Genomic DNA, 24,867 nt, shown 5'->3' on the forward strand with positions numbered 1-24,867 from the left:
TAGCTTTTTGTGAGGTATGCATGGGGTCTGACAAATTCCTCTGTTTTGTAACATTTTGCAGACTTTCTCCATTGAAATAATATTCATCTATGCTATTTTTTCCACCAAAGTGCCACAACCCTTGACTGGGCTTGAAGTTTCCTTTACAGTTTTAAAGTTCTAACTGATTTGAAATGTTAAACTAATTCTGGTTTGAAGTACACTCGCCCTCCAATCATGATAGAATGCTCCTATCACCAAATTCCCAACTATGACGCCAAAACTACAAATGCTGGAAATCTGAAATATAAACAGAAAATCCTCAAAATATTTAACAAGTCAATCAGCACCTGTGAAGAGAAGAGTCTGTTTTTATCCCAATTTTTACAACCTGTTTACAATGAATTCTGTCCATTTACAGAGAATCAGTGTGGACATAATAGGTTCACTAATAGCTAACTAATAGCTCACTGTTAACTCAAACAGAGAATGCAAACATAGATTGCAGTTAATAAAATAATTTGCGTAAAGTGGCATCACTGGCCCAAGCGGCATGATGTCAGATTAAATTTGAGATCCAATCTATTTCATCCCGGACCATCAGCAATACAACTTGAAGAGGATGTGAGGGCTGGAGACAATAGGCCTTCCAGCTGACCAGACTCTCAGTCAGTAATTTGCCCATAACTAAGAAGTTGCAGTTTCTGAAAAAGGTATTCAATTATGTGTAAAAGGATTGAAGATGATGCAAACTGTAATCTTGCTTGTCATACGTTAGTTATTTTTGCAATCGCTGTCTAACTTGTCTTAATGTAACCATACCCTCCTGCTGAAGGTCTCACTATCTTGGGAGAAATTGATGCAGATAGTGCAGACAGCCAATAAAATAAACCCTACAGGAGCTTTCAAATACAAACTTTGATTTGGATTTGGACACGAGAAGCTACATTGACCATATTTAGAGATCTGTTGCAGCTGTTGTTTAATTGGCCACTTTTAAGTTTAGTTGTTTACAGTGGTTTCAATTAAAAGTACTTGTACAATAATGTGACACAGTGCTGGCCAATGCTCTCTGACCATCTACCCCATCCCTCAAACTTTACAGTCCAACTGAAACTTGGTCTCTTGCCAACAAATGCTGTTTAATCATCCGATTGAGCTTTGCCTTCTGTCGAAATGTTTGTGAATGTTCATCTGTAAATTCACTTGACATTGGCATCTGTGCTGTGCCAAGGGCGAGGGACCAGGACCAATTGGGTCAGTGTATCTTATTAATATAGAGCAAAGACAGACAGGTGATATTCAGTAATAGATTGACCATGAGCGAATGAACTGGTAGGCAGGTCTGAGGGGCTAAATACCATTTTTTTTATTTGCTGCATTGTCTAAATGGTCCTCATGCATTGAATGGAATACATGACATGGGCAATCCTAACTTATGCTTTGTTGAGTTTTCAGCTTTGCAAGCTGGATCTCTGCTGCAAAGGAGCTACCCAAGTCAAAGTTGATGCTGCCACAATCATGTTTTTTAAACTTGAATGTACCATTTTCATTAATTATTCCATAAGATCTTGCTGTGCATGCCTTGATGAGATTTCCAGATGGGGAATGGAGGGTTAACTCATCTGCTGTAAAAAAAAACAATAAAATATCATTCAAAGAAACTCAGAATTCAACTCAAAGGATATCATGGTCATATAGTCCCAGTACTGACCTCTGAAGAATTCCACTACCAACCTTCCTCCCATTGGAAAACATCCAAGAACACTCTGTTTCCTAATGTTCAGTTGGTGTCATATGCATGTTGTGTCTGTCCCCTTTACTTCAAAAGATATACCTTTGTTCACAAGTTGCGTGGCAATGTATTAAATGCCTTTGAAAGTTCATGCGTACCACATCTACAGCATTACCCTCAGCAATGCTTTCTGGTAATTCTAATTGAAACAAAACTAGAATTAACAATGAGCAGAAGTTTCCTGCTGCAAATTTCTGCTTTTTTTTTACTGTCAGGCCATGTGAGATAGGCAGTTGAGGGATAGATCAAGATACTGTGTGAAATGTCAAGGTCAGTGAAAGTTTAACGGAAGAGTATTATCAGGTTTTATTGTCTACTATTTTTTGCTATTCCTAAAGTGATCAGCTCTACATTTGGCACACCCGCTTTCAGATTTGATTCAGTCTATGATCATGACTTTGAACATCCAATCACCTGTCATTTTAATTTTCCATCTTGCTGTGACTTTTCTATCCTTGACTGACAGTAGCAAAGCTCAATGTAAATTCAACAAACAGCCCCTTTGTTTTTGATTCAGCAGGTTGTACAGCATCTAACTAGAAAGAAACAGAGTTAACATTTTGTGTTATGATCATTTATCAAATTGGGAAAAGTCCAGGATGTAACCGCTTATAAACAAGTAAAAAGCAGGGGAAGGTGGGAAAAGGGCAAAGAGGAAGCCATGTGATAAGATAAAAATGAGAGAGATGAAATGATATGAAGCAGTGATGATACAGGCCAGAGGGAGTGGTAACAGGACAAATACAGAAACTGAAGATAGACTTGAGACTGAGTTCATGAACTGAATATGTTAAACTTGGCCTTGCCCCTACCCACCTGGCCACTACTCTCAACCCAGTATCCTCACCTGTTTTGGTTCCTTCCTCATTGCAGGCTGTCAATTTTACGTTCGCTTTCTCCTCCCATCCTTTTGATGCCAGATGTTCACCAATTCATCACTCACACCCACTTTGGACATATCTTCTGTTTCTGTATTTGTCCTGTTACCACTCCCTCTGGCCTGTATCATCACTGCTTCATATCATTTCATCTCTCTCATTTTTACCTTATCACATGGCTTCCTCTTTGCCCTTTTCCCACCTTCCCCTGCTTTTTACTTGTTTATAAGCGGTTACATCCTGGACTTTTCCCAATTTCATAAATGATCATAACACAAAATGTTAACTCTGTTTCTTCCTATTTAGATGCTGTACAACCTGCTGAGTGTTTTCAACATTTTCTGTTTCTATTTAATAACCACAAACTTTGATGCTTTGTGACATTAAGGCTGCCCCTACTCAAGTCTCACTTCCGGAACTGACAGTTCATGAAAATTTGAATTTACTAAAACTTAAATCATCACATTCACTGGGACTTGTGGATAGGGAGAGGAGTAGGTGATCATCTGTTCTCAATATCTAAGCTCTCTGCTAATTCATTCTCTCTCTGACACAGAACACCCTGGAAAAGTGCAGCGTTTGTTCTAAGCCAATTATGGAGCGAATCTTGCGGGCCACAGGCAAGGCTTATCACCCACAATGCTTCACCTGTGTCATGTGCCACCGCAGCCTTGATGGGATACCCTTCACTGTTGATGCATCCAATCAGATTCACTGCATTGAAGACTTCCACAAGTATGTACCACAAACTATGTGTCACTAACAGAATGATTAATATCCAAATATTGGAAAGAGTCCTTCAGTAGTGATTTAACTGATAGTTTAATATATAATACAATTAGTTTTTGAATGAATTATGCCCCATGATGTCAACACTAGGGTTTGAGTGTAGAATGTGTTGCATGTATCAGTTTAACCTTATTGTTTGAGTCCATTTACGGACCCCCAGGACGCCTGGGAACTCCACACTCTGGATGAGTCTGTGTATTGGAGAAGGTTGAAGTGTGGGAACCACTGGATAAGGAGGGGAAGATCATATCCAACGTTACCATCATCCTGATGGACACCTTTGTGTTCAGCTGCATCAAGCTGTGCATATACCCTGGGTATGCCAACACCAAGTGTCACTATGTATTGAGGTTCTACCTGTCCCCAGTGTTGGAAAGGATCGAACTGGCCTCACTGCCATGGAACGCTTCAAATAGCTGGACTATTCTGTATCACTTGTCCGACGTAGAGAAATTTCTAAAGAAAAACACTCTAACCACAAATCCTTAAGGAAGTAGTCAGCACGCAGTGACCTCGACACCCTGAGGGAAAAGGAGAGGGTGGATCCTGTCACGTGGTTCCCTGAGCAGACTGTCAAAGTCATTTCACAGAATGTCTCATTACCAGATCTTTCCAACAAACACCAAAACATTGTTTGGCGGTAGTGAGAAAGGCAGTACCAGTGAGATCTTTTATGTGTGCCTGGGCAGGCTGCGCCACTGCACTCTGCCCTCAAAGTGGCTGCAGGGGTTTGAGACTGTCACACATCACCTTGTGGAATGTGCTTTTACAAAGGAAGTCTGGAGGAAGATACAGTGAGTTCGTCCTGAGCAGCTCCATGATGTGGGACACTGCGCTCCAGCGTCAGTCCCCCAGGACACACACTGAGACAAACATCAGCTGTGCCTGGAAGAACATCAACTCAGTGAAGGATGCTCTTTGGTCTGCCCTAATCTTGGGGGTCTTCCCGAACAAAGAGTTGACCCTGACCAAGTCTTGCAGACTGGCACATTGCAAAGTCCGGGACTACGTGGTGAAGGACACACTAAAGCTTGGGGCAGCTGCTGCCGAGGCTCGGTGCAGAAAGTCCACTGTCTGAGGTTCTTCTGCTGAAGTTAAATAGGTGTCTGTTCAGTTATCAGACCCTTCTAGTGCCTCAAATATCTGTAAATATTAGTATTGCATAAGAGAGGACTTTGGGTTTTTTTTGGGATAGAATCAAAGTTCAACGTTTTGTTTGTTTGCTAGATATGCAATTGTGCAGAACCAAACTGCTTTAGTGTCAATATATGTATACAAAGATTTTTTTAATAAATAAAGTATATTTTCATGATTAAAAAATGTGAGAACCAACAGCTCCTCTAACTCTATATGCCCTTCAATCCCACTTTATGGTGTTGCAGTCGTATAGTATGAAGAGGAGGAGCATGGTCGAAGCATCTGTCCTGAAGACTGTTCCTGGGTCTTTTAAAATGGATAATTCTGATTTAAAGGAATGAATATTTCTGGTTATGAATAATTTATTAGAATTCATTAACCAAAAACATTGGAGAGACTCACTGGGATATAATAATAGTCATACAGCATGGAAGCAGACGCTTTGGTCCAACTCGCCCATGCTGGCAACATATCCTAAAATCAATCTAGTCTCATTTGCCAGCATTTGACCCACTCTATACCTTATATCACTCTAAACCCTTCCTATTCATATACCCATTCAGATGCCTTCTAAATGTTGTAATTGTACCTAACTCCACCACTTCCTCTGGCAGCTCATTCCATATATGCAACAAACGCTGTGTGAAAAAGTTGCCCCACGGGTCTCTTTTAAATCTTTCCCTTCTCATCTTAAACCCTCTAGGCCCTCTAGTTTTAGACTCCACTGTGCTGGGAAAAAGATCTTGCCTATTCATCCTATCCATGTCTTTCATGATTTTATAAACCTCGATAAGGTCAGCCCTTAGTCTCTGAAGCTGCATTGAGAAAATCCCCAGTCTACTCAGCCTCTCCTTACAGCTCAAACCCTCCAATCCCAGTAATGTCTTTGTTAATCTTTTCTGAAACCTTTCAAGTTTCCGATAGCAGGAAGACCAGAATTGCATGCAATATTCTAAAAGTTCCTGAAGGTGCTGACTCAGTGAGATACAGTTACTGAAGGTTCAACTCTCATTGGGATATAGTTCTTGAAGGTGCTGACTGTCACTGGGATACAGTTCCTGAACGTGCTGACTATCACTGAAGGACAGTAACTAAGCTGCTGACTCATAATTCTATTGCCTCACATTGTGCATTTTCATTTAGTTTGTCAGTGATAGGGGTCCGATATTTCACAAAAGCTCTGCTTGTGACACTAATACGGTTTCTGCAGCTTTCACCTTGGGTTTAATCTTTGAGCGGGGACAGCCCAGGTCTGAAACCATTCCAGTCCATAAGGCAGCCAAGTTATTTAAGACTATCCATCAGGGAAAGGGGCAAACACTTATCAGGGGTAGGTGGAAGCTTGAATTTGAGGTCATGATAAGATCAGCCATGTTCTTATTGAATGGCAGAGTAGATACAGGGAACTGAATGACCTCCTCCTCCTTGTTCACACTGATTCTTGCCTCTCCTCCTGCAGGAAGTTTGCCCCAAGGTGCTCTGTCTGCAATGAGGCCATCATGCCAGCTGAAGGCCAGGAGGAGACAGTGCGCATTGTGGCTCTTGACCGTGATTTCCATGTGCAGTGCTACCGCTGTGAGGTAAGATTACATCCAACCACTTAGCCACAGAGAGTGCCATCAACATCAGCAAAATCAGCTCTGTGTCATATTATATCCATGCTCAGTTACCAGGGTCAGCTGTGAGTTAGTGAGCAGCTTTCTCCCATAGAGTTCCAAACTCTAGTGGCTAGAACTGAGTCATATTGCACTAACAACGGGTCAGTGCTGAGGGAGTGCATGCCTGAGAGTCAGTCAGAGGATCAGTATTGAAGGAGTGCAGCATGCCTGAGGGTCAGTCAGAAGGTCAGTATTGAAGGAGTGCTGCACTGTCAGAGGGTCAGTACTGAGGGAGCTCTGCACTGTTAGAGGGTCAGTCAGAGGGTCAGTACTGAGGGAGTGCTGCACTGTCAGAGGGTCAGTCCTGAGGGAGTGCTGCACTGTCAGAGGGTCAGTACTGAGGGAGTGCTGCACTGTCAGAGGGTCAGTCAGAGGGTCAGTACTGAGGGAGTGCTGCACTGTCAGAGGGTCAGTACTGAGGGAGTGCTGCACTGTCAGAGGGTCAGCGCTGAGGGAGCTCTGCACTGTCAGAGGGTCAGTACTGAGGGACTGCTGCACTGTCAGAGGGTCAGTATTGAGGGAGTGTTGCACTGTCAGAGGGTCAGTACTGAGGGAGTGCTGCACTGTCAGAGGGTCAGTATTGAGGGAGTGCTGCACTGTCAGAGGGTCAGTACGGAGGGAGTGCTGCACTGTCAGAGGGTCAGTACTGAGGGAGTGCTGCACTGTCAGAGGGTCAGTACGGAGGGAGTGCTGCACTGTCTGAAGGTCAGTACTGAGGGAGTGCTGCACTGTCAGAGGGTCAGTACTGAGGGAGTGCTGCACTGTCAGAGGGTCAGTCAAAGGGTCAGTACTGAGGGAGTGCTGCACTGTCAGAGGGTCACTATTGAGGGAGTGCTGCACTGTCAGAGGGTCAGTCAGAGGGTCAGTACTGAGGGAGTGCTGCACTGTCAGAGGGTCAGTATTGAGGGAGTGCTGCACTGTCAGAGGGTCAGTACTGAGGGAGTGCTGCACTGTCAGAGGGTCAGTATTGAGGGAGTGCTGCACTGTCAGAGGGTCAGTACGGAGGGAGTGCTGCACTGTCAGAGGGTCAGTCAAAGGGTCAGTATTGAGGGAGTGCTGCACTGTCAGAGGGTCAGTACGGAGGGAGTGCTGCACTGTCAGAGGGTCAGTATTGAGGGAGTGCTGCACTGTCAGAGGGTCAGTCAGAGGGTCAGTACTGAGGGAGTGCTGCACTGTCAGAGGGTCAGTATTGAGGGAGTGCTGCACTGTCAGAGGGTCAGTACGGAGGGAGTGCTGCACTGTCAGAGGGTCAGTACTGAGGGAGTGCTGCACTGTCAGAGGGTCAGTACGGAGGGAGTGCTGCACTGTCTGAAGGTCAGTACTGAGGGAGTGCTGCACTGTCAGAGGGTCAGTACTGAGGGAGTGCTGCACTGTCAGAGGGTCAGTCAAAGGGTCAGTACTGAGGGAGTGCTGCACTGTCAGAGGGTCAGTACGGAGGGAGTGCTGCACTGTCAGAGGGTCAGTCAAAGGGTCAGTACTGAGGGAGTGCTGCACTGTCAGAGGGTCAGTATTGAGGGAGTGCTGCACTGTCAGAGGGTCAGTACTGAGGGAGTGCTGCACTGTCAGAGGGTCAGTACTGAGGGAGTGCTGCACCGTCAGAGGGTCAGTACTGAGGGAGCGCTGCACTGTCAGAGGGTCAGTACTGAGGGATTGCTGCACTGTCAGCGAGTGTATAACTGAGGGAGTGCTTCATTGTCAGAAGGCTGGTACTGAGCACTGTCAGATAGTCAGTACTGAGGGATACAGGTCGGCACAACATCGAGGGCCGAAGGGCCTGTACTGTGCTGTAATGTTCTATGTTCTATGATTGCTGTACTATTGGAGGATCAGTACTGAGGGAATGCTGAGACATCTGAAATGCAAAACTGTTGAGTTTCATTTTGTGTTTGCTCCTCTGATGCCTCAGGTGCTTTGAAGAGTCTCTCGGGCACTTCCTTAAAGAGCATGGGGTGTTCTCCCTGATATTTCACCCTCAGCCAACACTTGCAGGGCAGGTGTGGTCACTATCCGGTTTTTCATGGGAGTTTGCGAGGCACAAATTGGTATCTGTTTTTGAGCAGACGTGGCATTTTACATTTATATAACACCTCTTGCTTCAGAACTTTTCTCCTAGAGTATTATAAAGTAAATCTTGACTACCATCCGGATAATATTTGGGCAGATTGCTCAAGTTTGGTCTAAGAGGTAAATTTTAAGGGTCTTTTAGAAGGATGGAAGATGTATACACAACTGAAGACGTTTCAGAAGAGAATGCAAAAGTTTGGGTACTTCAACGGAGGCACTGTCATCAATGATGGAGCACTTAACATTGAGGTTGAAGAAGAGCCCTGTACCAGAGGAACAGAGGACTCAGTGTTGTGGGGCTGTAGGAGGTTACACAAATAGTGATTGATGAGAATGTTGATATCAAGATCTTCTTGACCAGGACCATGTGTAAATCAGTGAGAACTGAGGGTAATAGGGCAATGCGACTCACTGAGGCTTTAAATTCTGGCTGCAGATTTTGGATGATCTTAAGTTTGCGGAGGATAGAATCTGGGAAACCAGCCTGGAGTGCATTGCAATGCTTGGGTCTGGAGTTATTGAAGGCATGGATGAGCTGAAACAGGAGCAATGTGAAACAATGTGCAGAGGTGGAAATAATCAGCCTTAGTGATTTATGATCAGATACTCAGCTTGGGGTTAGAGGTTGAAAATACTCGTGGTCACCTTCAGTGAGGGAATGGAAGGAATCAGGAGGCCAAAGAGTACAGAGAATACATTTTTAGGAGACTAGGACAAATAAGTTTACAGTGAGGGTGTAGTTGAACTAATCAGTATCTACAGTAATATTGTGTTGAATGGGTTCTTACACCAGTGACTGCATGTCAAAAGAACTTTGTGCTTTAAAACAGCTGAGATTTTCTGAAAGAGTGAAGGACACAATGAAAATGCAAGGTATTTTTCTTATTTTAATGGTACATTGAAAATAGGAAACTGAAGAAACTGTCTGTTCCCTCAAAACTGTTTCCCCATGCAGTCCAATGCTGGCAGGACTGTGAGTGAAACCCAATTATCTGCCTTTACTCCACATCCCTGTTCATGTGTACCCAATAAAAAAAAGTGAAATATCGCAATATGGAGAAAATCCAAAAACCTCAGTTGATTGGAGGAGACAGTTTCAGGTTTCCGCAATCATTCTCGTGAAGAAGTGCTTCTGAACACCTGGCTCTAATTTTAAGATAAATCCTAACCCACCCGATGAAATAACTGCATCTGTCACATCAATTCTTTTAATTATGGAAGTGTAGAACCCTGTGGAATTTGTATTTTTGTTGAACACTGTAGGAATCCCAATCAGTCACCTTGGTGACTTTCCCACATCAGGTGCTGGTCATGGTGATGGTATTAATGTTCCCAGCGCAGCTCTCCCAGTGCACCATGAAGTTTAACAGGACCTCACTGTGCCCAAGGCTGAAAGAGTAACTTTGTCCTAAACGGCATCAATTGGATGGGACTTCCTCATCAGATTGTTACATGTACAACCATCTCCATGCCCACACTGATCCCACCTTAATCATTTGGATGGGTCACTTCTATAAAAATTTATTTATGTGATGTGTGAATCAGTAGCTGGCCAGCATTTATTACTCAACACTAGTTGCCCTTGAGAAGGTGATGGTGAGCTGCCTTCTTGAACCACTGTAGTCCATATGCTGGAGGTCAACCCACAATGCCTTTAAGGAGAGGAGTTCCAGGTTGCTGACCCAGAAATGCTAAGGGAACTGTAAACAATATCTCCCAGTCAGGATGGAGTGTGGATTGCAGGGGATCTTGTAGATAGTGGTGTACCTATATATCTGCACTGCATGTCCTTCAGGATGGAAGTTGTTATGGTGTTTGAAAAGCGCTGACTAAGGAATTCCATTTGCTGCAGTATCCCACCCCCTCCCTCCTTCTTCCACTGATTAATTTATTGTGAAGAAGAAACTGATCTTTCCCCCATCCTGATCTTGCATACCATTTTGATTTTATTCCAGGATTGCAGTATTCTCCTGTCAGATGGAGACAATCAAGGATGTTACCCCCTGGATGGACACATCTACTGCAAGAATTGCAATGCTACACGTATCCAGGCATTGACCGCCAAGTCGACCACTGACCTCTGATGACCCCTGACAACTTGCTGACCCGTACTGCCCAGCAGATGCAGCCCGTCAGCCTACGGGAAATTTGAGTTTCCCAATGAGTTTCCACAAATTAGAAGCTCTCTCCTGAAGTTCGGGCAGTTACAGAATATAGCACCTCTTCGGCTGACCCTCCACTTTCCTGCTCACCGCCTAAAACCTTACTTGTACCAATCACAGTGCTGCCTTGTTCTAGCTGACACTGACAGAGCTTCAGCCTCATACTGACTGTCTGTAAGTTCTCACTGTCCTGGGGAGGTTCAAGGGGATTTAATTCCTGCATGGCTGAAGCTTGCTAGCCAGCCTGTGGAGAATTATTCTCACAAGTCCAGATGAACTGTCTGACTGTCTCCAAGAACTAACTCCCCACAAATTACTCGCTATTATCAATCCTCAGCACTATCATTTTGAACATGTTAAAATATAGCCTGTTAGCCAGGGCACTGAAAATAGCCCAGCCAAGAGCATCATGACTGGGCTCACAATTCAATCCTAGAACTGCCTCTCAATTTATATTTTGTACAATATTCGCTGTCTCTATCTCTCTATTTCCCTTTCTGACCAGCTCATGTGTTCTTTCCACCATTCACTCTCTTTCTCTCTCTCTCTCTCTCTCTCTCTCTCTCTCCCTCTCTCCCTCCCCCCCTATCTTTCCACTCCATAACCTGAGAAAATATAAGAATATGTCTAACCACTATTTGGGAATTTGTTCGTGAAATGGGAGGGAACATCCTATTGATTTTTTAACCCTATTTCTGGGATTTTTCTCAATTAGATGTTCCACAAGTTTATAGAATTCCCCATGTTGACTGCTCCCCCAGTGGGATAACATAGTTGTCAAACTCCTGGGTGATGGATACATTCCCAGCTGGAATTCTAAACTCCACGTTGGGTGAGCGATGGCTGAGAGACATTTTTTTCCATCCTCTTTCCTCAAGGAGTAAGTCTGGGCCTCAGGTCTGAGTGCTCATTTCTCAGTCATACTAACGCATACATCCCTCCAACATCCACTTTCCCTCAAGAGCCGAGGGGCTCAATTTTCTCCCAGCTTCCCCCTTTCGATCATACTGTTTACACTATGTTACATATGAAAATCATAGTCACACAGTGTGGAAACAGACTCTTCGGTCAAGCAAACCATACCCAATGATGTTCAAGGAGTTTTAAATAATGCCATATATTACAAAATGTGAGATTTAGAGATTAATTTATAAAATGCTGTGAATTTTATGAATGTTTTGGAGAAAGTACTGACCCTGCAGGTGAATCTGATCTCCAGGGTCAGAGGCTTCACCTCTGTTGATGTTCAGATTTGAGAGCCATTTGCTATGGCAGTAAGACCACGAGATAGAATAAGGAAGGGGGAATGTAGCCCAGGTTCATGCTCCTGGACACTGTTGAATACATTCTGTTATGATGTGTACCTGACTGTCCAGGTGTGTGGATTGGCAAGAATCTCATGGCCTCAGTCATCTGCTGTGTTCTCGCTGTATTGCCAAAGGTTCTGGAGAACAACTTATGCCCAGCAGCGAGATGATTGCTAATTATATTGCATCCTAAATGGAAGATTGTGCCTTTTGTACTGTACCCCAACAGAAACAGGGTGCCTGTATTATGTAGCCCAACAGTAAGTGCATGCCTGTATTGCTCTACCCCAACAGGAGTCAGTGGTGCTCAAGATGAGGAAGACCAGGGATCAGAAAGCAGCTGTTTAGGATTGTGTTGAATGTGAGGGTGTGATTTGATCAGGGTACTGGTGTCCTCCATATGTCAGATTCCAACTGCGTCTAACCTAGTCATCCTCAAGGGTGGCTTTAGCTAATTGAGTCCCTTCGTCTGGCAAGTTTAGTGTGCAGGAAGGCCGTGGTTCCGGTTCAACCCACAGCAGCCCTCAGAATTGACACGTGTTACAAGTCTCTCAGTGCGCGCCTTATACTGGTGAAACAATTTGGAACTGAAGGTGATATTAAAAGGGAAGAGGCAGTTTGGCGAAAGAGCAAATGATTGACTGTATGGCAGCAGTGGTTTGTGTCACTTGTGCTGTGATCACAAGTTATTCATTCAACAGAGCCCAAAGATAAAGGTCCCTTCATTTAACTGGCGCCACAGAAGCTGAGGTTTGTTATGGCAAAAGTAATGCCTTCCATTTTAGAGACTCGACAGGAGAGAAATTTTATTTTCAAACATACTCGGTGAGAATTGGAAAGCTTAGGTGAAAGAAACATTGTCGTTCCATGCCACACACAGAATGTTTTCACATCTTGTTGAAAAGTCCCCTATGGTGAGAAATCCACAGCCAAAAGCATTGCGGCTGTTCCTGTGTTTGAAGTAAATTCTTGTCAGAACCTTTGTGATCCTGAAGGACTTTATATCAACAGAAAGGATTGCATTTACTTCTGGAGCATGTGTTCACTCCTCCTGATGTGATATTAATGATCCTCCCAGCTTATAGAAAGCTTGCAACATGTGAACTAGTGGAGCAGATCTTTGAACAGTTAGACGGAGATCATGACTGTCAGTCCCTGGCTGGAAAGGATGAGACAACACACTGAGAGTTGTTGGTGGACACAAAATGCAGCTCAACAAAAATGCTACAAGAATTCCCACTTTTGAGTTTATACAAGAAAAACTAATGTTTACCTCTGGCACTCTATAAATGCAGAATTGCGTTTTATTTAGCTCCATGAATCTGTTTTGGAAAAAGAATAAATAAACGGACTTGCTAAATATCCAACTCCAAACATAGAGCAGAGACCAACATTTCCTGGACCAATTTAAGAGCCAATTTTGCCACGAATTTCATAGAAAAGGAAGCTAGATTTCCAACATGGGAAATGTGTGTATTTGACAATAGTTTCCATGGTGAGGCCATTCTGAGGTGTGGAGCTGTCTGTGAACCTCAACTTTTCCTAAAGACTCTGTCATTTCAACTGTACTGCATCAAGATTGAGTTTGAGAGCAACAAGATAGGAATTGAATTGTGTGAACGCAGTTACGGCTTAGCACTTTGTGTGGGTGGGGGGTGGTGTTGAGACATTGAGTAAATTGGAGTTTAGAAGACTCTGAGGAGACTTTGTAGAAAGGTGTACAATTCTGAGAGGGAGTGACAAGCTAGATGCTAGGGTCTTCAGCTGGTTAACCGAATCTCGATGTAAGGGGTTGATCATTTACGTTTGAGACAAGCTGAAATCTCTTCCCTGAAATAGTTGTGAATCTCAGAACTCTCTTCCCAAGTGGACTGCTGTTGTTCAGGCACTGAATATTTTCACGGTTAATTGCTGATTACTTGGCCAGCAATGGTGACATGATTAAAACTGGGATGCTCAAGAAGCCAGAATGAGAAGCATGTGAAGAACCAGGAGGCATAAAGGGATTGAAGGGATTACAGAGACCGGCATGATGCCTTAGGAAAAGTCGATAACATGAAAGTCAATAAGAATGAAATGATTGATGCTTCTAAAGTGCGAGTGTAGTTCCCCTTGGCATCCTGTACAAACAGGATCATCCAAAGAGCCTGAGTGATTGGATGAAAGAAGCCTCTGACGGATAGCAGGGTAATTTTATGGCCCTTCACTGGCCAATGTGAAGGCTGGGTTCTAGTAAAATAGGGGATGTGGCCAGCTCTTTGCCCACCTGGCCCCATGTTACTGAAAGGGGCAAAGTGTTGGCTATGCCAATCTGCCTGACTCCAGCTCTGTGGAGCCCTGCAGCCCAATGGTATCAATGTAGACTTCACAAGCTTCAAAATCTCTCCTCCCCCTACCACATCCAAAAACCAGCCCAGCTCATCCCTGCCTCCCTGACCTGTTCTTTCTCTCACCTATGCCGTCCTCCCACATCAAGCCGCACCCCCATTTCGAACCTACTAAACTCATCCCACCCCCTCGACCTGTCCGTCCTCCCCAGATTGACCTATCCCCTCCCTACCTCCCCACCTACACTCACCTGTGCTGGCTCCATCCCCGCCCCTTTCACTTGTCTGTCTCCTCTCCACCTATCTTCTCCTTTATCCATCTTCGATCCACCTCCCCCTCTCTTCCTATTTATTTTAGAACCCCCTTCCCCTCCCACATTTCTGATGAAGGGTCTAGGCCCGAAATGTCAGCTTTCCTGCTGCTAAGATGCTGCTTGGCCTGCTGTGTTCATCCAGCTCTACACCCTGTTATCTCGGATTCTCCAGTGTCTGCAGTTCCTATTATCTCTGTGGAGCCTGTTTGATTAATGTCAGATTAATGGCTGCTTGAACGCATTCCACCTTCTTTGCAATAATGCACAGGAGGCATCCAGCATAGCACATCCTACCAAAACGGCTGTGCCTCCATTTGTGAAGGGGCGTTCCTGGTGCCCAAGGAGGGTACCGCTCCCAAAATAACAACCATCCACTTGTGCCTCACCCTGCAGACCTTCTCAAATCATAAACCCCCTCACCTCAGCCTTTCTACTCCTGTTCTGGGATCTTGCTGTACCTCCCTGAAGTCTGTGGACAGATCTTAAAGTCTGCAATCACTGTGCTTTCTCCATAGAGTCTGCAACCCCAGTGCTGGCTAGTAGTTATTTGTGGCACTACTGGGGTGACTCAGCTACCAGCCAATCATATTGGAGTCACCCTGTCTGTGAGGGACAAAATTCCTCTTTACCCCATTGTGGCCACCCGAGAGTTTCATTGCCCTGGGATTTAAAGGCAGAATGGTTCACCCCACAAGAAAAGCTTCCCTTTGGTATAACCAGACCCAGGTTCCAACAGATGCCAAGTTCCAAAATCAAACCAGAAAGGGCTGGAGAAACACAGCAGGTTGGCTTAGTTTTTTCCAGCACTTTCCTGTTTTTATTCCGGCAACTGCAATACCTTGCTTTTTCACCAGGTTTGGAGCCTGGGTCAAGCTGTGGGCAGTGTCATAAACCTTGTTGTAGTCACCGTGACTCACCAATTTAATCACCACAACCCACAAAACACTCCACCCTCTCATGGATCCTACCCACCTATTTAATCTCTGGCCACAGACCCTGGCCAGTCATGTCCATCATGGTCCCTACTGCTGCAATCTCTCTCAAAATAATCCTAAATTGAAAGACTGACAAGTAGAATGGTTGATACATCTCGCCACTTTTCTGCGAATGTTGCCCTCCAGGCAGTTTCCCTGTGCATTCACTGGTGGTTATAGTAAGTGTTGTAAAGTGCTTGCAACTACAGGAAACAGTGAAAGAACATAGAACATAGAACAGTACAGCACAGAACAGGCCCTTCAGCCCACAATGTTGTGCCGACCATTGATCCTCATGTATGCACCCTCAAATTTCTGTGACCATATGCATGTCCAGCAGTCTCTTAAATGACCCCAATGACCTTGCTTCCACAACTGCTGCTGGCAACGCATTCCATGCTCTCACAACTCTCTGTGTAAAGAACCCGCCTCTGACATCCCCTCTATACTTTCCACCAACCAGCTTAAAACTATGACTCCTCGTGCTAGCCATTTCTGCCCTGGGAGATAGTCTCTGGCTATCAACTCTATCTATGCCTCTCATTATCTTGTATACCTCAATTAGGTCCCCTCTCCTCCTCCTTTTCTCCAATGAAAAGAGACCAAGCTCAGTCAACCTCTCTTCATAAGATAAGCCCTCCAGTCCAGGCAGCATCCTGGTAAACCTCCTCTGAACCCTCTCCAAAGCATCCACATCTTTCCTATAATACGGCGACCAGAACTGGACACAGTATTCCAAGTGCGGTCTAACCAAAGCTTTATAGAGCTGCAACAAGATCTCACGACTCTTAAACTCAATCCCCCTGTTAATGAAAGCCAAAACACCATATGCTTTCTTAACACAAGGATTGAAGATTCTGTCCTCACTGACCTGCTTGCCTTCTCCTGGTCTCTGTGCTCCATGTATAAAGGAGAAAGTGAAATGAAATGTTTGTGGAGACTTGAGAGTTAAGATCCCTAATTTTGCTCCTGAAATGAGTCATTTTTAGATTTAATGCGTAACTGAAACCAGAGACTATTTGAACAAACTGATACTGAATGTTTATATCTTTTGAAGATTAAGTGCACTCTGTTCTGTTGCCTGTCTGACTGTCCAAGGTCTCCTCTACAAAAACAACATGTATGAGGGTGGTTTAGAGAGCAGGACAGGTGTTCAGCTAAATTTGATAATTCCCACTTATAAACCTCGCTGTAAATTAATCTGAGGATTGTGTCTTTAACATGCAAACTCTTTTTACCTTATATTTAACAATCTGATCTGATGATGCAAACTGCATGAATTTTGTGTGATAGTGTGGCCTGATACAGCTGCTGCTTCACAATAATGAAGTGATCATGTCTATTGATCCTGTTATTCTTTCAGCTGGAGCTGCATATGGTCCCTTGACACTATTTAAATGAGTCCCCAGGTCAGGTGCAGACTGTGCGTTAATGTATAGTGAGTAAATTAGATTTCAGAGTTTGTACAAAATAACCTTGTTTAGCTGTTTTTATCTGAATAGAGGCACCTACTGCCACTACTTGACTTCACCTCAGCCAAAATTCCACCAGAAATTATATTTGCCAATACAGGTGATTGCAAGTACAACCAACACATCCCTGATATTGAACACATTCCTGGGTATAAAGCACAGTCCTGGGTGTTCCACACATTCCCGGATAGGTAACACATTCTGGAAATGGAATCCATTCACAGATATGCAACACATTCCTGCTTAAACAACATATTGCTAGATATGCCACTCGTTCCCAGATATACAACACATTCCAGGAAAACAACTTGACTAAGAACTTGAGGTGAATCACTCCCAGAGTTGTGCGATATTTGTGTCAAGTTTGGATGTTCAGAAGCATAATGAGGAGGGACTTTACAGATGGAAGCTGGTACAAGATTAAAACATTCTTGACTCTATATCTGCAATAGATACAGATTCTGAGAAATTTTAGGCTTATGCTATCTAAAATGGGACAATGGTGGGTATATTGGGTTTGGTCACAGATCAGCTGTGATCTTATTGAACAGTAGAATAGGTTTGAGTTGAGGGGCTGAATGGCCTCATCCTGTTCCTATGTTCCTTTTAGGGACATCAGTGGTAGATAGAGAAAGGAGGCTAAGTGAAGGGAGCAGGATAGGATGGGAGGGAGAGCCCATGGCTGTCAAATCCCTCTGAGTATCAGCCTCTCATCAGGAACCTCATAGCCTTACAGATGTACAAATGTCACCATTCTGTGGAGCATTACTCGCCTTTTAATAGCACCTATTTCCACATTTAGAGCAGCTAATTTTTCACCCAGAAGTGGTTTCCGTGGTTTCCCGTGACTGAGGGTTGTTCTGGTTCATCAACGTGCCTTCACTGACACTTGATTCATTTTAAAACGCCTTCGGTTATTCAGGCAGATTAACTCAGGGACCATGGCCTGATCTAGTTGCATTCTACTAATCCAGCTTCCTGCAACATACAAGAATTTCCTCCTTTCTTTCACTCTACCCCTTTTTCCTCACTTTATACCTCATTCTGCTTTACTCCCCTCCACCAGTCCCCCCTCCCCTTACCTCACTTCACATTTCTTTCCCCGCTCCCTTCCCTATCCTGATTGCCCCTCCCTACCCTCCCTCTTCCAACATTCACCCTCAGCTTCTTCATCTCTACCCTCACCTTCCTCCTCCTTACCCTCACCTGTCTTCTCCCTACCCTCAACATCCCCCTCCATACCCTCCCTTCCTCCTCACACTTAGCTTTGTCCTCCCTACGCTCACTCCTTCCCATCCTCACTTTCCTCCTCACCTGCCTCATCCTCTTCCTTGCCCTCACTGTCTCCTCAGCTCTCCCTCTTTGACCCAGTATTGAGCTATGTGTGATGTCACTGTCCTGCAAGATGCAACAACATTGTTATTTATATAACACATTAATGGTGCAAAGAACATTTTCCAAGTGGTTAATCAAGCAAGAATCAGCATTAAGCTACATTAGTTCAGGTGACTGCATTAGGTTTTAAAGAGAAATAAGAGAGGACAGTGAAGCAGGAGAGCAGAGAGGCTGAAGGTAGCTAAAGGTGTGAGCACCAGTACTGGAGCAATGAAAATTTGGAATGTATGAGAGACCAGAATTGGAGAAGCACAGAAATCTGAGGGCACAGGTCTATCACTGTATACCACTCGGATACAGTACTGGTAGGGACAGGTCTGTCACTGTGTAACACTGGGGTACAGTATGGGTGGGGGCAGGTCAGGCACTGTGTAACACTGGGGTACAGTATAGGTAGGGAAAGGTCTGTCACATTGTAACAGTGGGATACAATACCAGTGAGGGCAGGTCTGTCACTGCGTTACAGGTGAGTACAATTCTAGTGAGGGCAGGTCTATCGCTGCATTACAGGTGGGTACAATACTAGTGATGGCAGGTCTGTCACTGTTTATCGCGTTAAAATTGCCATAGTCCCAGAAGAAACCGTAGGGATGCTAACTCATTGGAGAGAGATGACTGGTAGTTCTTTAACCAGAGGGTCATCACAACACAGGCGTGGGGACAAAGGAGTGTTTGAGAAGGAACGCCCTTCATGGTAGCTTCAGCCACTTGAGGGAATTGAACCCGCACTATTGGCATCAGTCTGCATCACAAACCTCCCATCCTGCCAACTGACCCCTGACTGTATGACACAGGTAAAGGGTCTGTCATCGTACACAAGTGAGATACAGTCCTGGTGGAGACAGTTTTATGGTAAAGGGCTGTACAAACTGTGTGTATGATGGAGGAGGTAGGGCACTGACCCTAACTGGTCAGTGCATCTGCAACAAATCACAGTGTCCACATCATGACTGAATTCACCTTCATGATTCTCTGGCTTATTTTTAATCTTGTGTTTAAACTTAACTCTTCCAGAGATTACTTGTTGCTGTTTTCAATCTCTTTCAGTGCTCTGTGTAATTAATTTTGAGATATTTGAATTCTATGCAATGAACTGAGAGCTGCTTGCTGCTACAATCATTTATATAATGCTGGTTGTTTTGTAGAATCTATATCAGAAGCTTTATGTAATCTTTGTTATTCCTTCAAGCTGAACTGAACCTGCCCTTGTCAGGATGGCTTCATGTCGCCACCTGGTGGGTTTTCAAGGGCAGTGTCCCCAATGCTTATGATACATTGGAACCAGTTTATAACTTTGTGTTTTCAGAAACTATGCAAAAACAGACAATAATTCCAACAAAAGTAAAAATTATCTGGGACTCTGTAACTGAGAATTCCTAAGAAACTGAGAGATACACCACTTTAACCAACTATTAACTTTAAAACACTTTATAAACAAGCATTATTATTATGCAAATATATTTTTATATTCAGCTGTTGAAGCCTGAACCTGACTGAGACAAAATTGTGAACACAGCATCTTTATGGAGTCAGTTCCTGCTCAGTTACTATCTGGAAAATGTCAAACTGTCTTTAATTATCTATTACTGCTGTCCTTGCTGATCCTACACTATTACAGCAGCTAATTGCATTACATGGCACAGTACAATTACAGGACTGACTACAAATGCAGGTAATTTGTATATTTTCTTACTATTACCTTAAAAACAAGTCCTTTGGCAATTCAGGTTCCTCTGTTTAAACAGCAAAACAGCATTTAATCTGCGATTAGCATAAATGACAGGTGCACAGAAAAAACCCAAGCTCTGAGCTGGTGCCAGACAAGTAACTGCTCTACAAACAAATTACTGAGCATATGCCTTAAAATAAATTAAGATGTGACTTCTTTTATAAAAAATTATACATGCTGTTTGTAACTCACACTGGCAAGTTTTTGATATTGTTACTGGTGTAATCAGCATTATTTACCTTTTCGCCCTGAAAGACAATCAGTCCTTGACCTCAAAACTGCCCAATCTGGTGATTTCATACAGAAAAGGGCAGGATATTATATTTTATCTCTGCGTACTTGGGCTACAAAAGAGCAAAGAACAAGCATGACATGTCCCCAGTCACGGACCAATAATCTCTAATGGATCAAGGGCAGTTGTTAGTTAAGGACAACATTGTTACCTGTGAAACTCAATGTCTGTGGAACCAGTATTGCAGTGAGAATATGAACCTTCATGAAGTGTCCCGTAGTGAGAGTGAGCCACTCCAGAAACTACACCCCAAAGAGAGTCAGCACCTTCAGGAAGTGTTCCCCAAAGAGAGTCAGCACCTTCAGGAACTGTATGCCACTGAGAGTCAGCACCTTCAGGAAGTGTTCCCCAAAGAGAGTCAGCACCTTCAGGAACTGTATGCCACTGAGAGTCAGCCTCTTTAGAAACGACATCCCAGTGAGACTCAGCACCGTCAGGGACTGCATCCCAAAGAGAGTCAACACCTTTAGGAACTGCATCCCAGTGTAGTTCAAACTTTGAGTACTATGTTGTGGCCTCAGTTATTAAAGGGATTCATGGGGCATGGCACCAGGTTAGACTTGGGTTTTTCTGTTGCAAGGCTTGAACACTGTGCAGTCCAAAATGTCTAGAAATTGTCATTATTCAAACTCTTTCATGATTCAGTCATTTGAGAGAACTCTATTCATTTCCTTGTGTTCTGGTACAATGTATAGAGATAAGACACGAGTCATTTGCATTCTTGTTTCGGATGAGCAAATAACCACTGGTTACTCCTGGTGAAATGTTATATCATTTAAAGTTTAAGCATGAATGTCACAGAGCTTTTAATTGAGACAGTTTTAATCCTACTGTGATTGTATCAATGAGAACATCCTATGATCTATCTCAAATATTCTGCCAAATTTTAACATCTAAAATTTTATCGAACAGAAAAATTTACAATGTGCTATAATTTATTCTGTGTTGTGTGTAATAGATGATGGAAATTTTAACCAACCCATTAACTCGATACGAAATATACAAACCCATCCCAAATGAGCCTGATTCAGCCTGACTCAAGTCAAACCAATCCATTCAAATTCACATGAAACTGCTCCATATGACCCAAGCTGAGCCAATCCAACCTAACTCTACTCAAGCCAACTCAGCTCAATCTCACCCAATCCAACCCAACACAACTGAAATCAGGTCAACCCAACCCAGCTCAAACTAACCCAATCTAACTAAACACAAGTCAAACCACGCAGATCAACTCAAACCAATCTAACGCAGCTCAACTCTAGCTATGTCAACTCAAACCAACTCATTCCAACTTCAGCCAAGCCAACCTAGTACAATACAAAATTATTCAACCAGCCTAATTCTAACTGGCCAACCATCTCAACCCAAACAAACCCTTCCCAATTGAAAGTAATTCAGCTAACTCTGAGCAGAAATGACCCAGCTGAACAAAATCCAGCCAAATTCAACCCAGATTAGAGCCAACTCAACCCAACTCCATTCAATCCAGTTCAACTCTACCTAACTCCACTAAGATAAGAACAAAGTGCAGGAGAAACTCAGCAGGTCTGGCAGCATCTGTGGAGTCCAATAAGAAAGTTCTGAAGAAGAATCATGCTGGATTCAAAATTTTAACTCAGCCTCAGATGCTGAGCTTCTCCAGCACTTTCTGTCTTATTTCAAATATCCAGTATCCGTAGTAATTTGCTTTTATTTGAGTGTCCAACTTAAACTGGGTTTAACTGAACTCAATTAACTTGGTGCAGATCAACCTTGATACAAAACCAGCAGAGAAGAAAGCTTCAGTCTAAAACATTCTCTTGAGAAAGCTGGTGAAACTCAGCAGGTCTGGCAACATCTACAGAGAGAAGAACGAGGTTAACATTTCAAATCTAGTGTGACTGTGCTTCAGCTGTTCAGTCTTCTCCTTTTTCATATTGTTAACTCTGTATTTCTCTCCACTGATGCTGCCAGATTGGCTGAGCTTCTACAGCATTCTCAGTGTTTGTTTCAGATTTCCAGCTTCTGTCGTACTTATCTTTTATTTGAGCTGCAACCTAAGTTATTTGCAGTTTCAGCCAAGAGTAGGGCTAAGGGTACACCCATTCAAAAATAAGATGCGAGGAGCTGGAATTGAAAGGGCAGAGGGCAGTCTAGACAGGTTGGACTGCATAAACTTATTTAGAATGAATATAAAATATATGTTTAAAACACTTCACAATCAATTACTTCCGCTTTGCTGTACACCAGTGATTATCTTAATTAATAGTTATTGAATTTTCACCTGCAATATGTTTCATTTTGTTTAAAGGGGGGAGCTGACAATCATTTGTAAACATGCCCTCCCTGTCTTTGCTATGAAATTTGTACACTGCCTATTAGCAACATTATCAATAAACGTCTCACATACAATCAGAATATTTGTACTGTTTGTTTTATTCTCACATTAGCTTATACTTAAAATCAAAAAGAGAGTGCAACTTTTTGATCCTGAACTTTGTATTCACCTTTCTGCTTCAGTGTTGGAAGAGCTCTCCTAGACTCTGAATATTTTGTTGTTGCTTCATAAGTGACAAGCTAGAGGCTTATCTCAGGACAAGTCCTGTAAGCTTCAAACTGAGTTTCTGACATAAGACAATATCACAGTTACATACTCAGTGCCACAACTTATTGGATTTTTGTTGCTGGCATTTGGCTGCCTTAATTATCAAACAGGGACCCACAAGCACTTTCTTCTCTCAGCTTGGAATGTTGTCCTGGAGAAGTGGATTCCTGCAACATGTGTGAACATTAAAAGTCATGTTAGGGTAGGATCTGCATATGGCCCAGTAGTATCCCACTGCAAATATCACCCTAAACTGGAGAGACAACGGCAAAATCTCGAGGTCCATAGTAATGCTCTGAGGACATGGGTTCATGGCAATTGGCAGAATTTAAGAAACAAGCTAGTCTTCGGAGAGTTGATCAAGAAGCTATCAGTAATTATTGTAAAAAAAAGCCATCTGTCTCACTCATGTCTGACACTCACTGTACTTTGTATGCTTTTAGCATGACATCCTTATTTTTATTCTTGATTCCCTTTGAATTAATGGTCAATATTCCGTTTCTCTTCCCTGTTACCTGCTGGACTTGTATGCAAGCTTTTTGTAATCTGTCTATACCCGCAGCTAAAGCTGAGTGTATGACTGTGATTCAATCTGAGAACCTACCAGTGACATAATCTGATGGTTTCTGCATGTCTGACTGATGTTCTACTTGTGATTGTATCCAGGTCTAATGTCTGAGAGTTGTGACTGTATCAAGACTTTTTTTAATGACCAGGATGATGGTACCACTGGCTAGGCAGCACTTATTACCCATTCCTAATTACCCCGAGGGCAGTTAAGAGTCAACCACATTGCTGTGGGTGTGGAGTCACGTGCAGGCCAGACTAGGTAAGGTCAGCAGTTTCCTTCCCTGAAGTACATTAATGTCCTGCATGCCTGACTGATATTCTACTTCTGACTGTTGTCTATTGAAACAGGCCCACTGGCCCAACAAGTCCACACTGACCCTCAGAGCATCCCACCCAGATCCATCCTCCATAACCCCATCTAGTCTACACATCCCTTAACACAACGGACAATTTAGCATGGCCAATCTGCCTAGCCTGCACATTTTTGGACTTGTTGTAACTGTGTCAAGATATGGCTGCAAGTCTAGCTCTGACTGTTTCTGTGTGTCTTTGAGTCTATCTGTGAGTGTATCTGCGTCAATGTTGGAGTCTGTTACTAACTGTATTGATGTGTGTCTGAGAGTCTATTTGTGACTGTTTCTGGGTGTGTATGAATGTTCCTGTTACTGTATCTGGCTATGTGCCTGAGAGTCCACCTGTCTGTATCTGGGCATGTCCCAAAATTTAGCTAATACTACGTCTGAGTGTGAGTCTTTGAGTGTACTTGTACTTATGACTGTATGGGATATGTCTCAGAGACTCCACGTGTGTGTGTGTGTGTGTGTGTGTGTGTGTGTGTGTGTGTGTGTGTGTGTGTGTGTGTGTGTGTGTGTGTCTGTCTGTCTACAAATTCACCTGTGACTGTATCTCAGTCTATGTCTGAGAGGTTGACTATAATTATGCCTGATTGTATTTCTGAAAGTTGACTTGTGACTGTGTTTGGATGTGTGCCTGAGTGTATCCATCACTGTATCTGAGTGTGTGTGTTAGTCTACCTGTGACTATCTGATGTGTGTTTCAGAGTCCACCTGTGACTGTATCTGGGTATGCATCTAAGTGTGCTTGTGACTGTGTGTACAACGAGCATGATGCAGTTTTAAGGTTTCCAGTTGCTGCTTGGCAACCTTATTGACCAAAGACGTAAAAAGAAAGAAAATTAAACATTGTAATGCTGTGAAGCAAAAAATCTTCCCTGGCTGACAGCAGGGCTATCTGATTTTATGATTTTATTTAAACATCATTAGAGTTTGTGAACTGAGTTGAAACATAGCAGATTCCTTTTCAAATTGGTTTAACCCTTGCGTATTCAAATCTTTTGTATTTAGCACAGACTGCAGACAGAAATACTTGATTTGCATAGCACTATTCCTGACCTCAACTTCACAAAGCATTTTACTGA

The 24,867-nt window shown here is 43.4% G+C and overlaps 1 protein-coding gene and 1 long non-coding RNA gene across 9 annotated transcripts in view; one reads left to right on the top strand and one right to left on the bottom strand.

The window, feature by feature from the left end:
• lpp (LIM domain containing preferred translocation partner in lipoma) overlaps positions 1-22,672 on the top strand; it is a 371,701-nt gene extending 349,029 nt beyond the window's left edge. For all 8 annotated transcript variants that reach the window (XM_048542845.2, XM_048542847.2, XM_048542849.2 and 5 more), the window contains 3 exons: positions 3,209-3,387; positions 6,038-6,158; positions 10,256-22,672. In XM_048542845.2, coding sequence (XP_048398802.1) covers positions 3,209-3,387; positions 6,038-6,158; positions 10,256-10,384 — 429 coding nt within the window. In that variant the 3' untranslated portion in view covers positions 10,385-22,672. The remainder of the gene's footprint in view (positions 1-3,208; positions 3,388-6,037; positions 6,159-10,255) is intronic.
• LOC125458003 (uncharacterized) overlaps positions 1,037-24,867 on the bottom strand; it is a 34,449-nt gene continuing 10,618 nt past the window's right edge. The window contains exon 3 of the long non-coding RNA XR_007248722.2: positions 1,037-1,607. This is a non-coding gene — a long non-coding RNA (uncharacterized LOC125458003). The remainder of the gene's footprint in view (positions 1,608-24,867) is intronic.

Source organism: Stegostoma tigrinum, chromosome 14, assembly GCF_030684315.1.
Source record: "Stegostoma tigrinum isolate sSteTig4 chromosome 14, sSteTig4.hap1, whole genome shotgun sequence".
NCBI lineage: Eukaryota > Metazoa > Chordata > Chondrichthyes > Orectolobiformes > Stegostomatidae > Stegostoma > Stegostoma tigrinum.